At 42.2% G+C, this 19,644-nt stretch overlaps 1 protein-coding gene across 2 annotated transcripts in view; it reads right to left on the reverse strand.

Annotated features, from left to right (window-relative positions):
• Nucleotides 1-1,617: 1,617 nt before the first annotated feature.
• Nucleotides 1,618-19,644, reverse strand: part of C1QB (complement C1q B chain) — a 100,748-nt gene continuing 82,721 nt past the window's right edge. For both annotated transcript variants that reach the window (XM_069610871.1, XM_069610872.1), the window contains exon 3: nucleotides 1,618-4,661. In XM_069610871.1, coding sequence (XP_069466972.1) covers nucleotides 4,090-4,661 — 572 coding nt within the window. In that variant the 3' untranslated portion in view covers nucleotides 1,618-4,089. The remainder of the gene's footprint in view (nucleotides 4,662-19,644) is intronic.

Here is a 19,644-nt window from a genome sequence, read left to right on the forward strand (position 1 = left end):
TGTTATATGGGTGTCTCTAATCTACAAATTAACATCTCAATATGAATAGCCTCTTTAATAACATATCACATTTCTCCTTGGAATCTAACTCTAATACAAGTTAATCAAATCTCTAATGATTTCTACTCATACGACAAACGTCTGACTGCAGGTCCATTAGCTGTATGATTTTGGAGCAGACCTAAGTCTCCTGATTTAAGTAGAGACCATGCAACCAAGATCCATTAATAGACAGGACTCTAACCCCAACCTCTACTCCCAGCCTTTCAGTCTCACAACTAACATTTCACCACTTAAATATTGCAACCTTTTACCTTACTCACTTGCCATCAGAGCATCCAGCAGGTTAAGTATACTAAACTTACCCATACCCTATTATTTTTCTATCAACAACCCCAACAATAAATCATGGCTTCCTAAACATTATAGCTAGCTTCTACGGTATATACTCCCTTCCCAGGAACACAGTTACCACATCAACATGCAGACATTGGGCAAATACAACCTCACTTCATTCACACCACAGGTTTCTCAGCATCAGTCTATTACTCTATCGTACTAGCACCACCCCCTACAGCCCTTTCTAATACAGAGTCATGTGCAGTGACACCAACATTCGTGGCAGAAGGGCACTATATAAAACCACTTTATTTAACTTACCTTACTTGGGGAGTCACAGCAATGTTCAGCAGCAAAATATGTTATCCAATATTAATTTTTCACATTCTTGAGCTTGCTTGAGGTCGGAGTACAGTCATGCAGAGACAACATGATGGACACTAATAGGGGCGTGGATAGTATCATTAGGGCATTGGCTTTGACCTTGGGGTGACAATAGGAAGGGTAAAGGAGTAGGAGACCTTGGGCCAAATCGGAGCGTGAAAGAGTTCCATTAGTTTCCATGATGAGTGCAGACATGTTTTATTCAATGTAATTAAACACGTCAAGTTTTTAATAAATGGATTCATTTTTATTTTTGCTTAGTGAATTTGTTTGAGCCTATTTATAAGTATGGATTTTAAGCGACTTGGGGGTTATTTGAGATTTCCAATGTGAAAGGGAGAGGTCACCAAATTCCTCGCCTTTCTAGGTTGAGTAAATTGACACCTGTAGGATATGCAATCTGTTACTTCGTGGCACAGAGTCTCAAAAATCAGTGCAAATGAAAGGAGCACAGAAAAAGTGCTTTTGCTTAATTTATTTTATTTTCAGAAATGCTCAGGTCACCTTATTCTCAAAGCCCTATGGGGCAGAATGGGGGTCAGGAGCCCAGCATTACCTCCACCCGCGAATGGGCAATTACTGGCCCATTCAACTCGTAATGGGCTGATTATTGCGCAATCGCAGGTGGCGGGGCTGGTAGCAAGCATGGCAGTAGCTGTGCCTGCCATACAGTCACGGCTACCGCCATGCTCGTAATGAGGCCCAATGTGTTAATGAATTGTCAGGTGCCACATATCACCCAAACTCAACTAACTTCTGATCCTTGATACATCCCCTAACAATCTGCTTTGAACATGTTGTCATCTCAAGCGCACATATTTTGTACTATAATTTGATAATGGTATACACATCTAAAGAACATATTCAGCTGTGAAATCTGGACGGGAATCTGGATTAAAAATGAAAAATGCATTTATTGCTCTGTTAACACGCTTGGTACTGTCTAACAGCACACTGAAGGGAGTCTCCTCAGTTATCCAACATGTATACTTCTGTGGTGACACTAACCATACCATTAAACAAAGGATTACACACAAAATCCTGACACTGGCTTTTAAATGCCTTTCTCATTCATGTCCAGCATACCTGTCTGATCATGCTAAGCTTAATATTCATAACAGAAGCCTTTGTTCCTCTCTGGCAACCACATTTGTCCAACCCAGATTCAAGCTAGCCCACTTTAGTGGAAGCAGCTTTGATGTTCCGGCAGCTCTTCTTTGGAGTTCTCTTCCTGCCTCTATGCGTCTTGCCAGAAATTCCATTTCGTTCAAAAAATCAATTAAAACATATCTCTTCAACGTCAGTCTACACCAATGCTTTTCATTCTACAGCTGACTATCTGGTATGACTCTTCCTTTATGCTTTTGTTGTTTCGTCTTGTCTTGTTTTTTGTGCGCTTTGAGGCCCATGGACATGCAGCGGTTTATAAGAATTAAAATAAATAACAAAATAAATTAATGATACAACCAGGGTGATTTGAAGAGCCAAATATTATGCATTTCAGATGCAATTGTGCTTGGTTAAGGAATTCACATTTGATATCTGTCAAAAGCAATGTCTTCAGTTCTTCCACAAAATATGAATTCTTGACAGTGACAATGTATGTATTTCTAGACTGACCATTGCAAGTGCATCTATTGTGCATGAGAAAAAGCTTCAACAAAAGGCCATGGCAGAGCACTGTTCTAATGATCATTCTAGCCTTGCATTTGCCAAAGTTACTCTCATGGGTTAACCTCCACTGGTTATATCCACTGATAATATCCATACAGGGAACTATTCACAAAAAGATTCTATGAGTACATTTGACATACTCATAACTTAGAAGAAATTATTAAGAATTTGCATGACATACACCTGACTTACTACCAACTTACTGCAAGTAAGTCATGAGTAAGCCAGAGTTACACATAGTAACTTCCTTGAGAATTGTTTTTGATCGACTTATTTTATTTGACTGTGATGGCCGGTGCATATTTTATGGGACAGAATTTAGCAGTTGGCTTAAACAAAGTTGTTAACGCAAAGGCTCACTCATTGCTGGATTATGGATTGGAACTTCAAAAGAAGTTAACTGGTCACAGCCCTCACCAACCCCTTGAGGGAGACTATTCCAATAAAAAAGCAGTTATCAGTAGTAACTCTGACCTACTCCTGTACAGACAAAAGTAAGTAAAGAGTAAGTCATGTTTGCCATCAGTCACTTTTTTGTGAATTGAATATTCTCTCTCACAGAGTATCTCAGAATTACTTATGTTTATGTCTTTGTGAATCAGCCACAGGGTGGCTAACATTATTTGTACTTGCTCTTACTTTTTGCAATTTCTTTCTGCTCCATAATCATCTTCTCTTCATAAACTCTTTCGGATCTCGTCCTTTTCATTTGTGTGTTCGTTCTTTGCAAATGTCACTAGATGTACATGTTGTATCAAATACTATGGACAGTGTTGGAGTATCGTAGGGCAAGTTGAAACACCGAAGCATGCATGTACCTAGTCAAAAGACTCATTGGGGACAATATAGCACTGTGCATAGGAGAAATGTAATACCTTTGTGAAATGACATGAGCATGAGAGGGGGGACGTCTCTCTCAAATAAACAGTGGCTAATGCAAAGGATGTCAATCGAATACACGTTTTTTGGTGTTGCAATTTACTTTGGATAGTGACATAACAGAGCAGGTGCACATGTTTCAACATATCACATAACAATTATGTTTCACTGCTCTTATTTCGCACTGATTGTTTTTTTTCTAAGGTTATTTCCTGCTAGAAACACAGAAGTCTCCAATTGACCCACCACTATTTCAAAGGTGGTAGTGCAGCTTCCACTGCAAACCTAGCTCCTAACATGACGCCCTTAGCAACCTTTCTCTTTCTTTCGACCAATCATTCCTTCCCAATCTTGAGGAAAGAAATTTTAAAAAAAGTAGGGACAAGGAGAGGGGAAACAAGAGAGGAGAGGTCAGGCGGTGAAAACTACGGTGGAAGGAGAGAAAGAGAGAACAAATGAAAAAGATGCAAAGAAGCAAGAGAAATGCAGATCGAAAGAAAGTAAAGGGTTGATACCACCTACGGATCCATGACTAGGTCAGAGATGCAGGCACTGTGTACACATTATAAAATTGCACTGGTGAATGAAAAAAACATGTTCACCCCCAACTTACACTAACCCCTGTACAGACTTGAACACAATAAATGCACTTGTGGTGGGAAAAAAAAGTACTGCCTACAATTCTTGTAGGGCAAAAACCTCATTTTATCTAGAATGGTGTTAACAAATAGATAAACAGCACTGTCACCAGTTTCATATTGTGATCCAGCCTCAGATGCCACTCCCATTACACATTATCTATAACTTGGTGGGCTATGCTGAATTCGGGAAGAGAAGAAATCCAGAGAAGATGCTGTCAGCACCGTCTGTTACAATTAAACCATTTTTATCTGTTGGTTCAAGCCACACAGACTCACTTTCAATTAGATCAAGAACCACCCCTCCCGTGGTAACCTGATAGATATTGTACACAGAATCGCAGAACGTCACGACTGGTTCCCCTCTTACGGCGCCCTTCATAATTTTGATGCATAGGTTGGATCTTTGCGTGGCATGGTATGTGAAGTAGTAGAGTCCGGCGATCTTGCATGTGAACTTCCCCGTCCTCGGATCATAATGACTAGCTTCATTGGTGATCACCTTTTCGAAACGAATGGGCTGATTCATTTTTGGGGGATGGAGCATTATTCTAGATGCTGAAAATGCTGATTTATCGCTGGTCTTGTAGTCACCTGAATCTCCCTTTTCTCCTTTGGGACCCAGTGGACCGGGAGGCCCCATAGGACCGGCGGGCCCCTTTGGGCCAGCTTTCCCAGGATTCCCAGCGGGTCCTGGTTCGCCTTTTTCACCTTGGTCTGCCAGATCATCGGCTTGTCCAGAAGGCCCTTGATGTAAAAGACAAAGATTATCATTTTATGAATTCCATAACTTTACTTAACACTGCAACTATACAGTACCAACAACCTTACAAAGCATATCAAACACATGGATGTATCAGCATGATATGTATCAAACCAAAATATACATTTGGTTAGAATTGGTGATCATGTTTGGTTCTGGTTTGATGGACGTTTAAAATACAGGTGGGTCTAGCAATGAGGAAAGCTAGTAGGTGCCAATATCGGAACTTTAACACATCTCATTCTAGATCATCTTTTCCCACTTCCTTCAGCAATGTTCTCCTTCTCCAGCCATGCAGGAATGCTAACCTGGATACTTTTTGTTGACTACCGGGTAGAAATCCTTTTGCGTGCAGAACCCATCCCTTTCAAGTACTCTGCATTGTAATGTTTTATTCTTTGTTCTGGAAGGGCGTAGGAGGGGGGTGGATGGGTGACATGGATGAATGCATAGATGGCCGGACGTGTGGACTGGTAGATTTATGGACGAATTGACAGTTGGATGGATAGGTAGATGACAAGATGTATGTAAGGAAGGCACGTGTAGTGTGACTCTCTGAATGGAATAGCCTTGATGATCTGGTCAGATGTTTAGGCAGAAAGCAGTAACAATTGATGGAGCGATGGTTGTACAGATGGATGAGTGGGTGAATAAATTGACACATTCATGGATGCACTTATCTATTGGGACTCTGTATATGGAATCACTTTTATGTTCTTCTTGAGTGAAAGTGTGGGCCCATCAATTGTTGCTGATGCTTTGATTGTGTTCTCATGTCCTGGTTATTGCTATAGGATGTTTGAAAAACCCCAGGTAAAACAAGCAACACTACCTTATATTATATGGGAATGTGCATTGCACACCTTTGCTCTTGACACAATCTTGTGATACTGAGAATTCCTTCTGGTACTTGACATGCCATGCTTAGGTAGCACTATCATTTTCCAATGGATTGTCATCATATGCTCTGGTAATAAATCATATGACGGTTATTGCCAGGAATGCCCATCAAAGAACCCATTACTCACACTATTGACACACTGTGCACAGCTACTCGCAGCATTGTGAAGGATATGACCACATTCCATGTTGCCCAATTAGCAAACTAGTGTAGAATTCCTTTATTCCCTGTTATTGTAGTAATGCTGCATTTTATTATGCCCGGAAGGCACAATCAGCAGCAAATTAGGCCAAGATAGCACAGCAGTGCCACGTTCCATTAAGCCTAGTCGATGCAGAGATGGCAGATTGCATTATTCCCAGAAATCACAGGAGGTCAGCTTCTATTATGGACAACTAGCACAGCAGTGTCAGGTTGTATTATGACCAAATATAACACAGAGCCAAATTCCATTACATCCCATATCAAAGCAAATACAGATACTGTTATGGCTACTTTGCAATGCAGTTGTACATTTCTTTATTCCCAGTGAGCACAGCAGTGCTGGGGTACCCAGATAGCACGTTCTGATTCCAATATGCTGAGGTAGCACAGCAGTAACACACCTTATTTTTCAAAACTAGCAGAGTGTGTTCAGATTGCTTTGTGCCAGTGCCCCACACCTTTGGCTTGCCAGACATGTTTTACTACAACTCCCATCAACCCCAGGCAGCATAATCAATGGCAAGGAATAATAGTAGTTGTATTCCTAAACATCTGGAGAGCCACAGGTTACAGACCTCTGCAGTGCTAGAATTATTGATGACAGTAGTCACATCAATGGCAGGTCACCATATTGCACACACAACTCAGCAAGTTCAAATCCATTATGCCACTAAGGCCAGGTACTGTCAACAATGTTAGTGCAGACATTTCAGTTTCCACATTGCACACATAGTACAGCAGTGGCAGATTCCAATCTGTCCAACAGACTTCCTTGGTACTGCATGTGCCCACTGTGGAATAAAAAGAACATACAGTATCAAGGAAGTGGTCCTAGGATTTATCTGTTAGCTTGTTTCTGCCTGTTCATGCCATTGACACTCACTGCAGTGCTACTGTATAGTTAACTCTATTAGAATTACTTTGAATTCTAAATGATCAACATGAGATTCCAATGTGTCAACTTATTAGAGCTGTGCTGCATTTCATTTCATTAAGCCCAATGAGACCACTCAGGCCAGATTTAATGTTTTAAAACATTTCTTTAAGCCAATTTGGGTTAATGTAAACCTACTTATGCACACATAATTCCAGATACAATGAATATGTAAGTGATATACAATTAATGTCTAAAAAGTGCAGTTTTTTAAAAGATTCTTTAAAAAATATAGGGACTTCCAAAATTCATAAGATGCCATAACCATAGAAATGTGCGATCCATAAAATAATTGTTGCAGCAAGGCATAACCCACATTAATCTGAATTAATTTGAATTGCACGATAAAGCGCTTAAAGTGCTTAACTCTTAATGGGCCCAAATTGTCCCACTCTATTTACAAATGGTGCTCTTTGTAAGAGATTTCAATCAGGCACACACCCAGGTCTCGCCTAGCAATGTAGTGCGCAAATGAAACCCTTATTTTACTTTTGTCAATAAGTTCAATATTCTGAATGATATACCACTCATATCACACCCTTCACAAAATACCCCCCGGTCACACTGAACAAGGAATCAGGCTATTTTGTAAAGGTAAAGATGTATTTTTATTTATTCAAATCACACATAAGTTTAATATATATAGATATGGGGCAGCAATCACCGAAAGGGTGACAATACAATTTAAAAAAAAGCAAAGCAATTGAATTCACTCATAGTGATGCAGAGTAGAAAACACAGGAAAAAGAACCGTTTGTTTTGCACACAGATAGCGTTTAGGTCAATGTTCCCCCTGCAAAATTTTGTTTAAATACAAATGAGCAATCCTACATCAATGTGATTAATCAGCAGGTATCCAGGAGTAAAGGACAAGGTCTAAAGTTTATAGGCAATCCTCCCTCCCAAACAAGAGAGAAAACCTAATTGTGGCAAATGACACTTTGAAATTGACAGGTGAAAAATGGCTTTGTGAAATACTGCAAAAGGTGCAAAAATGCTTAAATGGAGACAAGTTCTACAGAAAGCAACACTAATCAGGTCCTAACATACATGAGCTATAATATAAACAACAATACACACTTCAGATCAGGATGGGATGGAAAAAGCACTTTGAAATAGACAAAAGACACATGTAACTTTGACTAAAATTGCAAATTTGCGGCAAACTTTTACTATGCAATATTGAAGAAAAACGGGTCAAATACGCTGTTCCGCAATTTTAGTTGTGGATGCAGCTAGGGATGTTAGGTATCAGTAAGAGTTGAAATTTCATTTCTATCTTTAAAACTGAAGGAGTTATAGATGTTTTCGTGAGAGGCGTTTTTGCAAAATAGGCGCGAAAATGAAAACAGAAATGTGCTTTTGAAAGTGACAGATGGGTTTGATTACACTATACTATCACTATGAACAAGAGAATGCCTTATATGGATCTTACAGTCACATGATCAGCGGAAACTGTCCCGTTGTGGATACTCTACTTCTTCCTGGGATTTACTTTGGTTATTCAGAATCACTAGGGAGCTTTGGTTTTGGAACACACGGGAGACAATCAGCGCAAGGAGGATTCTAACAGTACTGGAGGCCTAAATTACAGATGGGATGGGATGGGTTGAGATAGGGATCATACAATGCAGATATATTATGGGTCACTGTTCTTCCTATTAATACTTACAGAAGAAGTTATTAAATTGGACCGTCAGCTCTGGTTAATTAATTGAATATGGTCTACTGGCATCAGGGCACCTCTAGCGGGATTGGATCAGCAAGGCGTTACTGTTCAATCTGGACTGCACCTCAGACTGAATTTGGAAGGGCCCCATCTGGTTTCTGGATATGGTAGATAGCAGGATGCAAGTTTTCAGCGGGCAACACTTAATGGTAGCAAACCAAGCTGAATCAGAATTAAATCCCTTCAAGTTTGGGATGTTCGCAATTGGGTATGGCTAGCAATAATTTTGCAATGCTAGAGTCTGGATTCTGCAAAGAAATCTGGATCTTTCAAAGAATTCTGGAGTCAGCTATAAGTTGAAAAGTTCTGCAATAAGGTGCTGCGTGGACGTCTGGATGGGTTCTGGAAGCCGTCTGTTCGGGAAGAAGTGTGTTCTGGAAGCAGGGTGTGTTTATGTGTAGAGAAACTCCTATGTTTAATCATTACAACATTTATGGCGTGGGCAGAACTTCAAAAACACCCCCCACATGTCTGTGAGGGACTACAGGCATGTGCTTAGTCCTGGTTGGCAGTCTGAACAGAGCTGTCATCTTTTATGACAGGTTAGGAACTCCCACCTTGATTTTTACCCAAAGCATACTTTTGCACAAATGTACATTTCTACCATTATGTATCCTCATAAAATTGGACACATATACATTGTATTCGATTGTCTACATTTACATTCGCTCCCCATCTTTGTGAGAGCTGTATTGGTCATTCTATGGATTTTTATCAATTTTACCCATAACACTTCGGATTAATCATTTCTAATTTGATAAATCTCTGGGCGCTTATCAGTGGATCGTGTACATACAATTGTAAGTTTGTAAGATTAATAGTTTAGCCACAATCAGACATTTTTCATAACTTTGGTTCCTTAAATGGTATGAGTTTCCTCAATGTCTTCAAATCACAAGGCTGAAATTAGTTTAATGTCTACCAAGTTTCAGGTTTATCACTCTTTAGGTTGCTCAGTTAAAGAGTTTTAAACTTTAATCAAAAATAAGGATTTCATACCAAAGTCCTCCTGTGTAACCTCCCTTTCTAGGCAGCAGCTGTCCAGTCCTTTGAAGTTCACTGAGAAACCTACTCCACATTCTGCCCCTCCTGGCAGAGGTCAATGCTCAGCCAGTCTTTTGTTCTTTGGTCAGCCAGCAGACAAATGTCCAATACAGCCCCATTGTGTGGCTTGTTGGGATTATGAGGGAACCATTAACAGCCAATAGCTTTCCTGTTCTCAAGGAAGTGTCAAGCGGAGATGTCAGTTTTCCCAGGCCAGGCTGTCAGATCACAATTACATAGTGGATTGGCCCCAGACTGGGCTCTTTGACATTAAAGTATTTTCATTTCCCATATAAAATGTGAGCACAGTTTATAAAAGATGTAAACATTTTAAAAAGAATTAGCCCTTCACAAACATGCTTGAAATGGTGGATTTTGCAATTTCTTCCAGAAAAGGACACCTTTAAATAGGTTTGACAGTTAATTTCCTTAAGCAGCTGTCAGGCAGTGATGCCTGAACTCCTCTGACTGCCCAGAGAATCCATGATTTCAGCGCACTTTCCTTTCCATAATTCTCTGGGAAAATGACTGAATTTTTAAGGGCATTTTCGGATTAGGCCTTTCTGCAGCCTTATTTCAGGTGACAGATGACAGATGACAGATCACAGGAGTGATTCCTGTTTTTACACCACCTTGCCTGTGTAGGTGGCAGGGTGTGCAGCTCTTTTGGTGCTTTATGAACTCTGTGCAATTTTGCAGATTTAGTGCGCACAGGGGTTATTGCCTCCATTTTGGCAGTTTTATTTCCCCATTGGCAAAAGGGGTGCCGTATGGGACAGTGGCATGGATAAAAATACTGCACATCGTTCTTTATACACCCCTATCTTTTACAGGCAAGACATGTTCCTTGTAAACAGGGTTTTTTTTTTTCTCTTGCGCCCAATCTGACTTAAGTGGGTAACCAATTTAATCTAAAATGTATAAAGTGCCTAGACACTTCCTTGCTCGGGCACGTTTTGCAATAACCCTCCACTTGTTTATATGCGGGACACATTAGTGCACGTCTGAGAGTAACTGCCTACTTGCCAATCGTATAAAATCACATTCTCTATCCGATAGCTCTATCAATTGGGAGAAATGCTGCCTAAAGAATCCTAATCCCTCAAGAGATTTCAGAGAGATGCCAAGCATCTCGATGAAGTCTTTACATTCACTGGAGAAATTGTAGGGCGTCGTACAAGCAACCTGATTCATGATGACTTCAAAGCCCCTGCGATGGAGGAACAATCAGCCTTGGCACAAAATATGAGACTCTTTTTCATTATTTGAACTCCTAGAGAGGTTAATTCAAGCTCTGCTCTAATTACTTGTGCCAAAGATAATCCCCATAGATATCCTGCTATAAAACCCTAAATTCTAGAAATACATGTCCAATCAACCTCAATGATAATTTTCATCCAATATGTCAGTAAAGGACAATTTGTGACAGATATAATTCTAACATGGACAACCACGAATATTGCCCCCTGAGCCGATCAAATATTTTGACTTTGGAAAGCTATGGAATGATTTTCATTTTATTCTTTTGAGCAATTTAAGTTTTCCTGAATTATTTAAGATAACAAAACCTAGGTATTTAAATTCTTCCACCACCTCCAGTCACCACCAAAGTGTTCATTGATACTTTTTAGGTTTGCACCACCTTAAAGTGGATAACCAGTATGTTTGTTTTTTCCTGATTCAGAATGAGGGCATTCTGCTGTGCATATTTATGGGCTGACTCTGGTCTCCATTGCAACCTGCTAGGTGTTTCATCCAGCAGGATCAGGTCGTCAGCGTAAATCAGTCACCTGGCTCTCAATCCTCCTATGGTTGGAGGAAGATTTAGGGTCAGGTCTACTAAGCCAGCAACAACTGAGAGATAGTGATTGAATAAGAAAGAAGCCAAAGTGCACCCCTGTTTTACTCCTTACATTACCAAGATGTTCTTCGATACTAAGCCCTGTTCATTCAATCTAATCCTTCCACATTCCTCAAGTAACATAAAAACCAGATTGAAAAAACCTACTGGAATATGTTACGCTCACCTGGTATCCAAGGGGGCGCCACACGATACTAGATGGAGGTCTAAGCGCTATCCCGGACCTCTCTCTGCTTGGTTATGTGCCAGACATTGGATAGCGACTATAACAGGAGAATGGAGGGTTAAGATACTGGCTCTGTGATGGGTGGACTCCCACCTCCCTCTGGTCCAAATCCCCTCCCTTGGGGTTATTGCTCACCTTAGGTTCTTGTGCGTTGAACTCTCCGTCTTGCGTCTCTGTGCTGGGGGGCGTGGTTGGTGCGTGCGTTCTGTGGACCTAGTTGCTTCACTGGTCCGTGTGCCCTTATGTCAGGTCCAGACCGGCTGTGACTCTGACTCTGCTTGCTGTCTTCCAGGTGAGTTATAATGTATTTTCCGTCTTTATTCTTTCTCTTCCTTTCCCTCTGTTTTCTCTGTCTTCTCGGTGTCTTGTTCCACTACGTTGTTAGCTAACAATGTCTCTTTTTGTTTTCAAGGGATGGTTGCGATCTCGGAGTTGCCACACCGATGGCGAAGACCACAGTGAGTTATTGATGCACGGAGCGCTGCGCTGTTTATTGGTGTTAATTGCTAACCTGTGTTCTCTTCCCTTTTTTGTACAGGTTGCTGTGATGTTCCGGAGTGATGAGCGATCGAAGCGCTGTTTGCCCAGGTAAGTGCTTTGTTAATGCTGACCTTGTTCCTTCTCCCTTGCAGGTTGCAGTGAAACCCGGAGATGGGCGAGGTAAGAGAAGTGCAGGATGCTGCCAGGACTCGCTTCTCGCCCAGGTAAGCATTGTTATCAATGCTGTCCTTGTTTCTTTACCTTTGCAGGTTGCGGCAAACTCCGGAGATGGGCGAGGTAAGCGAAATGCAGGATGGATTCAAGACCGGTTACTTCAGAGGTAAGTGTTCTTGCTCGCTAATGCTGTTCTTGTTCTTCCAGTTTATTAATGGAATCCAGATCTAAGTGCTTCAGGATCCGGCTGACGGAGAAGCAGATGGGCAGGAGCTGGACACTGTGAGTGTTACGCTGAAGGAGTTCAAAATAAATTGAAGCGTGTTCTGCTGTTTGGGTGTGGTATAAATAGCCCAGGTAAAGTAGTTGCAAGCCAAGTAGTTCCAGGCCCAGCCACACCCAAAACACTAGACCGCATGGCTTGGTTCTAAAGAACTGAGCTGTATAAAAGGCCTCCATGTTGGATTTAGGTAAAAAAACGAGTATTGCTTTATTCCTGATAATGAGCATGGCACCAAAGGCGCCAGAACTGACTCCATGTATGTTTCTGATAGAGTTTTTAGGCCCTTGGGGCCAGTGTGAAGTGCTTTAGCCCCACTGCTGCCAAGGGGCTGTTATACCTGAGGGGGTCAGGGGCTAGGATCGTGACAAATATTTAGTGATTGGAGTTTGTTCGATAACCTCCCTCGGTCCACAGTGTCAAAGGCAGCTTAAAGTCCAAGAAAGCAATGTAAATGGGAGATCACTATCTATTACAATGGTCTTCAATAAGGCATTTTACTATAAATCCACCACCTGGGTACCCACACCGTTCCTGAACCCTGCCAGGTATATACTCAAAGTATTATTAATGTCTGCCCATGCTTGACGTCTTTGAAAAATACAAAAAAATCATCTTCTGCACAGTGTCCAAAAGCAATATAGAACTAGAATTGTCATATCAGCCCTGGGTCATTTCTGTGAAAAGGAGCAAGTATGCTTTGCCGCCAGGAGGCAGGATTGCTATGGGTCTCAAGATAATTTTTATATAATACAGATAAAATATGTGACCAGGTTACAGTTTTCCTTTTTATAACCCATGATGGTAAATCATCAGGACATGGTGCCCTTGAATTGTTAAACTGCCTAATTACAAAACTAATGTCTTCATACAAAATGTCTTTAATTCACTAGACCACAACACTATTCGGCTTGGGTCCTTACTGACAATTAACTTCACAAATGTCCTTATGTAGAATTCCACCCATATATCTCTCTCAATGGGAACTATCTATAGGTCTCTCAACCCCCCCTCTTTTACAGTCCGACACACAGTTCCATAATTGGTTCTAGTCCTTCAAGGCCAGAATCCTTACCAACTCTCTATTGTTAAATTACATTTCTATTTTTTATGTGCAATTAGCCAGTTTGTATTGGCTTGCCGAATACACTGTAAATGTTCATTATTACAATCCCTCATATCTGTGTGTGGCAATAGGTTAGGCTGTTTGAGAATTTGCCCCATACTTTTTCTCCTTTCCGAGATTAACCTATTGAAATGGGTGTGTTTGATCCCTCCCTCAGCTCTACAATACCTACATTCCCTTTTGGCTTATTATTGGTAGTGAACTCAGTTCTCAGTGTCTGAGAGAAGGAGCCCGAGCCGCTCAGTTTTCTAAGTAGTTCGCACCTAGGATGGTCAAGAGCTGTATGTAGCAAAAAATCCAATTTCTGTGTATTGTGTTCAGACCATATATTATTTATGTCAAGGAACTACCTGTGGAATTCAGATGAAGGTAAACTATGCCCCCTGACAATCTTTACCATTCATTGTTTGTCATCACTTACGACCGGGTCACTAATGATCAATTCTAAATCCTTTCTCAAAAGGCAGTGGACACGAAAATATAATCAAAGGTGCATCTGAGTTCTCCATTGACAATCACCTTTCCTTCGTCCATTGAGAATTAAGAAGAGCCATGAGTGGAAGAATTCTCCCAATATCTATTCATTTTCAACCCTTTTTGGTTCAAATAGTATACATTTCATCACCTCCAATGAACTGACATTATCCCAGGTTTTGTCATTGGTGCAATACACATCAAGGCAATGGGCATTAAAATCCCTGCAAACTATCAAATTAAACATAAGACCACTGCCTGCAAATTTTTCCGGCATTAATTTTAGACTCCTTAATATAATCTTGTGACATTTGTGCCTTTTGGAGGGATGCACACATTAATAATCAAAAGAGAACCACTAGTAGCCATGACCAAAAAAACAGGATATCTTTCATTGTAATTGGAAGTCTTTTTATCATGAAATTTAGTGAGTTCTTGATCATAATTAGAAGGCCTCCCTATAGGCCCCTGACGTGCAGGATTTAGAAGACATAGATACCCGTCCACGCTCAATTCATCCTTCAACCACACTTTTTGACAACAGATGATATCAAAACCCTGGCAATGTTTTGCCAATTTATCATTACACAACAAGCTGTTCAACCCTGTTCAGTGCTAGGGCTGAGATGCTAGTTGCATAGCCAGCCAAAACCAATCCATCAATGCTATCACGTTAGCCTCAAGGTTCATCACGTTGCACCATGATCCCTTTTCCTTGGGAATAGAAGCTTTTAGGTCCCAGCCATGTGCCCCTCCATCTTTTCTGAACCATGTAATGGAGATCCAAAGGCTGGAACAACTTATCTTTCAGACTTGTCCTCACTCTTGTGGGGAGTGGAGTGTAAGCAGCTTTCCTCTAGTGACACCGAAATAACATCTATACCTAGGAACAAGAACAAATCAAATTCTGAGCATAGTAATTTGGTTATGATCCCCACCATCCACCTTTTCCAATTCTACCCTGTCAATATTCAATGAATTCAGCACTCTGAACCTTGGGATTTCATTAAACAAGGTAAGAATTTTAGAGCAATTCAGTCAAACCATGTTGTGATCCAGGTAAAGACTGGAGGGGGGTGTCTGTACTTCTGCTCTCTATATGGTAGAGGAGAGGTGCAGAGAGCCCCGGCCAACATTCTCTATGGATGAGCAATCAAGAACTAGCTTCTCAGGAGGTGATGTGGCCTGGTTCTTAAGTACAGTGTAGTCCCCAAGCACCCACAAAGTAATGTCCGCACACTTTATTGGTTAAAACACAGTCTTTATATAATTAAGGTTCAAGGTTATGTACACAATCACAAAAACTCACTTTGTGCTCAGTTTATCTATAATGGCAAATATATACAGTTCTAAGTGGTACCACAATTATCATCAGATTTCATTAAAGTGCATCAACTGTACTCTGGTCAAATGTCACACAAATCAATTAATAAAGGTAACAAACAAAAGACATAGGAGGAAAGCAGTTGGTTAGAACAATTGGCAGAATACTAGCCCCTACCACTAGACTCAGTTCTGTGTGGAGATCCCCCCACCTGGGGAACCTGTAAAATAAAGATGCACTACAAGCCCAGTCCATATATTGTTCAATGAGTCTTATTTCCTTCTAAAGTGTTGCTACCACCCCAATGTACCTGGAATAGCAGTTCGACGATGGCTCATCGCCGGATCCTTCTTGAGCGGCTCCCTTTGAAGCAGGAGCCACGGATCGTCCAGATCCCTCAAAGAAAGTGAACTCGGCCTCCAGGCGGCAGCTTCAGTCCCGGCGGTGCTCATCGACGACGGTTCAAAGACGTCCTGCAAGGAAGAGGCGTGCGGGGCACCTCGATGTCGATAGTTCAGGACTGCAAAGAGTTTGAGAATAACTGTGGCCCAGAAAGGGCGTCGAGTCGTCTGGCATCTCTATGGTCTTTGGGTGGCGAGAAACCCACTGGCAGATGTTCCTCGGTGCATCCACAGCCTGGCCTTCTCCGGCAGGATAAGGCGGTCAGCGGTGCGGACGCGCACGTCTGTGAAACAAAAACGTTGTAATCAATGGAGAGTTGTGGCTCTGGTCATCAATGGCACGGCGTCAAGCAGTCCCCGCTTCTGGGCAACACTGCTTCGACAGGCCTCCAGCTGTTATAGCGGTTATAGAAGGGCTGAAAAACCCTGGTTGATGATGGTGGACGGAATGTCCGGTGCTTCTCTTCGTTCTCCTCAACGGTCCCCGTCTATGGTCGGCAGCCTGTCGAGGGTCTGACTTCCAGGTAGCTTCGGGAAGGTTAACGGTGCTCGATAGTCCCTCGGAGCTCGGGAAGGGGGCGCCTAACCAGCTCCTCTCTTGGATCAGTCTTGACGGGCTCAGCTTCGAGATCAAGCATCAGTTTCACTTCAGCTTCTGAATGGCGCCAGTTTTGATGTCAGTTTCTACTTCAGCTTCTGAACGGCGTCAGTTTCAATGTCAGTTTCTACTTCAGCTTCTGAACTGCGTCAGTTTCTACTTCAGTTTCTACTTCAGCTATGAACAAAATCTAGCAGTGAGAGGCCCCCAGATATACTGCTGATCTCCTATTCATTCTGCTGGGTCACACTCAGGCAACCAATCACTCAGAAGGGCATTCAGGCAGTCAGTCAGCCAATCAGGCGCACGGTGCATTCAGGCCATTCTTCTCCATCCAGACACTCACAACACAGAATGTGGATTCGGACAAGTACCATGCCATTCAACACTACACACTGCATTCATACCAGTTTTGGGCAGTGTTGTCTCAGTCATTGTGTCAACCACCAGATACTAGACACCTATAACACAAAATGCATATTCGTCACACATTCCATTCACCCAGGTCCCACCCAAAGGGTGTACCCACAACATACAGTCACTGGGAAGGCTCCAGCCAGTCTGGCCTGGACTTCACTATAATACCATATATGGAACTTCCACCCAACAGCCAGTCAGGAGGAAGGGACATAGTCAGGGCTTCCCAGGCCATCTTGTTTCCTATCAGGAATCAAATGATTCCAATGGCAGGGCCTGAGTATCGAAAAATTGAGGATACTCAGAGCACCTGTCAACTTTAGCATGGAGCTGCCACCAGCCCATACCCTGCTCTTGGGCCACACACAGGTGCGCAAAAGCATACACTAAGGGCACAGGGTTGTACCCCCACCCATGGGTGCCATAAGTGTATCCAATGGGTCTGTACACCAAATCAAAAACAGGAAGAGCTGCACTGCCAGGAGTCCCACATGGACTCCTGGGCAGAAAACAATACAGAACACAAATGAAAAAGGACTACAGGACAATGACAGGGAGGCCCTGTCCCTCCAATGCATTTCCAGCATCACAATCCATAATTTGGTCAAAATGTAGACAGAAAAGGCTTGTCCTGTTATCAAAAGTGCTGTTATTGGGAGCCCTATCCAACTTTGGAATGACACCAGAATTGGACCCAAGAAGAGCACAATCTCTACGCAGCACGGGTCTCTCAAAAAAAGGACTTCCTCATAGATTCCAGCAGTGACTCATGAGAACCCCTCCTCTGGTGGGAAACATTTGAATCTGTATTTTAATTATCTAGTGAGTCTAAAGGAATGATTTTCTCTTTCTCAAAATTCAGAAAGGTTCTGATATTTGTCTGTTTGTCCTTTTTTCCCACGGCCCTTACGCACAGTTACCATGTTGTTTTTTTGTTGTCGATTTTTTTCGGTCATCCCTTGTTCCTTAGGGGCTGAGCGTGCAACGAGGAGTCATCAATGCAGATCACTGGGCTTGCTATCATCACAGACAGTTATTTCTCCTCAATGGAACAGCAAGCTTCATCCAATGTCACATTAACTGATTCATGATCAGACACACACTCTGTGGGAGTCATATTATTCCCTGGGAAATACACTTTTCTTTTCCCTTTTTTTGATCGTACATGCCTCATACTTTTTGCTATCTTCTTTTTCTAAGACCTGTGCTGAGGTTCTAAACTGCACTCTACAGCATAAAGAGTAAATTCATTAAGAGATGCATGGAGGAGGGGTATAGTTAGAAGCCCCATACCGTTCTCCTCAGATGGCCCCCAATGAGGGGCTAACAAGACCGGTTAGTGTAGGAGAAGCACTCTGGTAATTGACCACAGGAGAACCCATAGCCAAAACATCTCGGTCGGCTGGAACCCTTGAACCCCTATTTCCAATAGAGGCCATTGGTTCTACACTATCCCCACCAGTCTCATAGCAATTATAGAAAGGCTTTGATTCACTCTTCCACAAACCTCCAAAATGTTCTCTTGTAACTCAGCCGACTTCCAACCCTCTTTTTGTATTGTCATGCAGGGCAATCAGAGAGCTAAGCACTGAGTGTACTACTCCAAGTGTAGATGGGGTGGTTGTATTCAGACAATTAACCAATGACTCAGAGAGGAAATGTGCCTTTTCCCTAGAATTCTGTATGAGAAAATGATCTTTGTCAAAGCTGTTTAGATTCAGGCTTTCATTCAAGACTAGGTGTTGCCTGCCAACTTCAACCGACTCCAAATTAGTCACACTATGCTCCAGACTTGAAGAGGATCTTATAAATGATGCGTCTGTTGATCTTTACTTAGTCATGGAATTAGTTACGGGGTCATTCATGTCGTGTTCTGGCGAGGACACAATTATTGGAGCCCTGGATCTCCGTCACAGAGTGCATCCACCAATGAGGATGTGTGATTCTCTCACATGGACAAAAGAAAAACATGCGCTCTGCGGTTCGCTGAGAAAGCTACTAAAGAAAGGTTGAATCTCTCTGTGGCTCCTGCATCTGATTGCCACGCAGTGGCATTTGTATACGTGTGTGTGTGTGTGTGGGTGTGTGTGTGTGTGTGTGTGTGTGCGCCTACCAGCAGTGAGTGATCCTGAAAGTACCCACACAAGAAATACAACAATGGTAACGAAGGTCGGGTTGTCTTCCCACTAACGACAGACCTATCTTCAAACATACACTGCAAGCTGAATTTCGAGGTGCAAGAAAGGACACCAAACCACTCAGATCTCAGAAGGTGATTAAAGTGAGGAAGATGTGTGCAGTGCAGCAGCATTCCGTTGACTTGTGCTCTTCGACATGGACAACCAGCAGGCCCTGTTGTGGCCATGCTCGTAGAGATGCAAAGGGAGGTTTGAAAATTACCTGCATGCCCACAATGAAAATGCACCTGACAAATTCACCAGGACACCGCTGGTGAATCTGGTTGCACATAAAGTAGAGGACCTCAGACCCACTTTCCTGCCAAAATATGTTAAAACGTAGGCAGGTCTCAAGGAATCGGACCCACAGCACAATATTGATCATGAGAGGCGCACCTTCAATACGGCAAGCCAGATAGTGGGCAAAACTATAGACACTTTCTCAACCCATCATTCGCAATTTGGTAGCACATTGTGAATTCCACAAATTCACGAATGAGGAAGCCATCAGACTAAGAATCATAGGAGGATGCCTGTCTTCTTTATTTAGAACGAAACTACTCCCAGATCTGCTCTCTCTAGCGACCATACTAGAAATGCCCAGGACAGAATCCAGA

This window comes from Ambystoma mexicanum, chromosome 8, assembly GCF_040938575.1.
Source record: "Ambystoma mexicanum isolate Mex_15411 chromosome 8, UKY_AmexF1_1, whole genome shotgun sequence".
NCBI lineage: Eukaryota > Metazoa > Chordata > Amphibia > Caudata > Ambystomatidae > Ambystoma > Ambystoma mexicanum.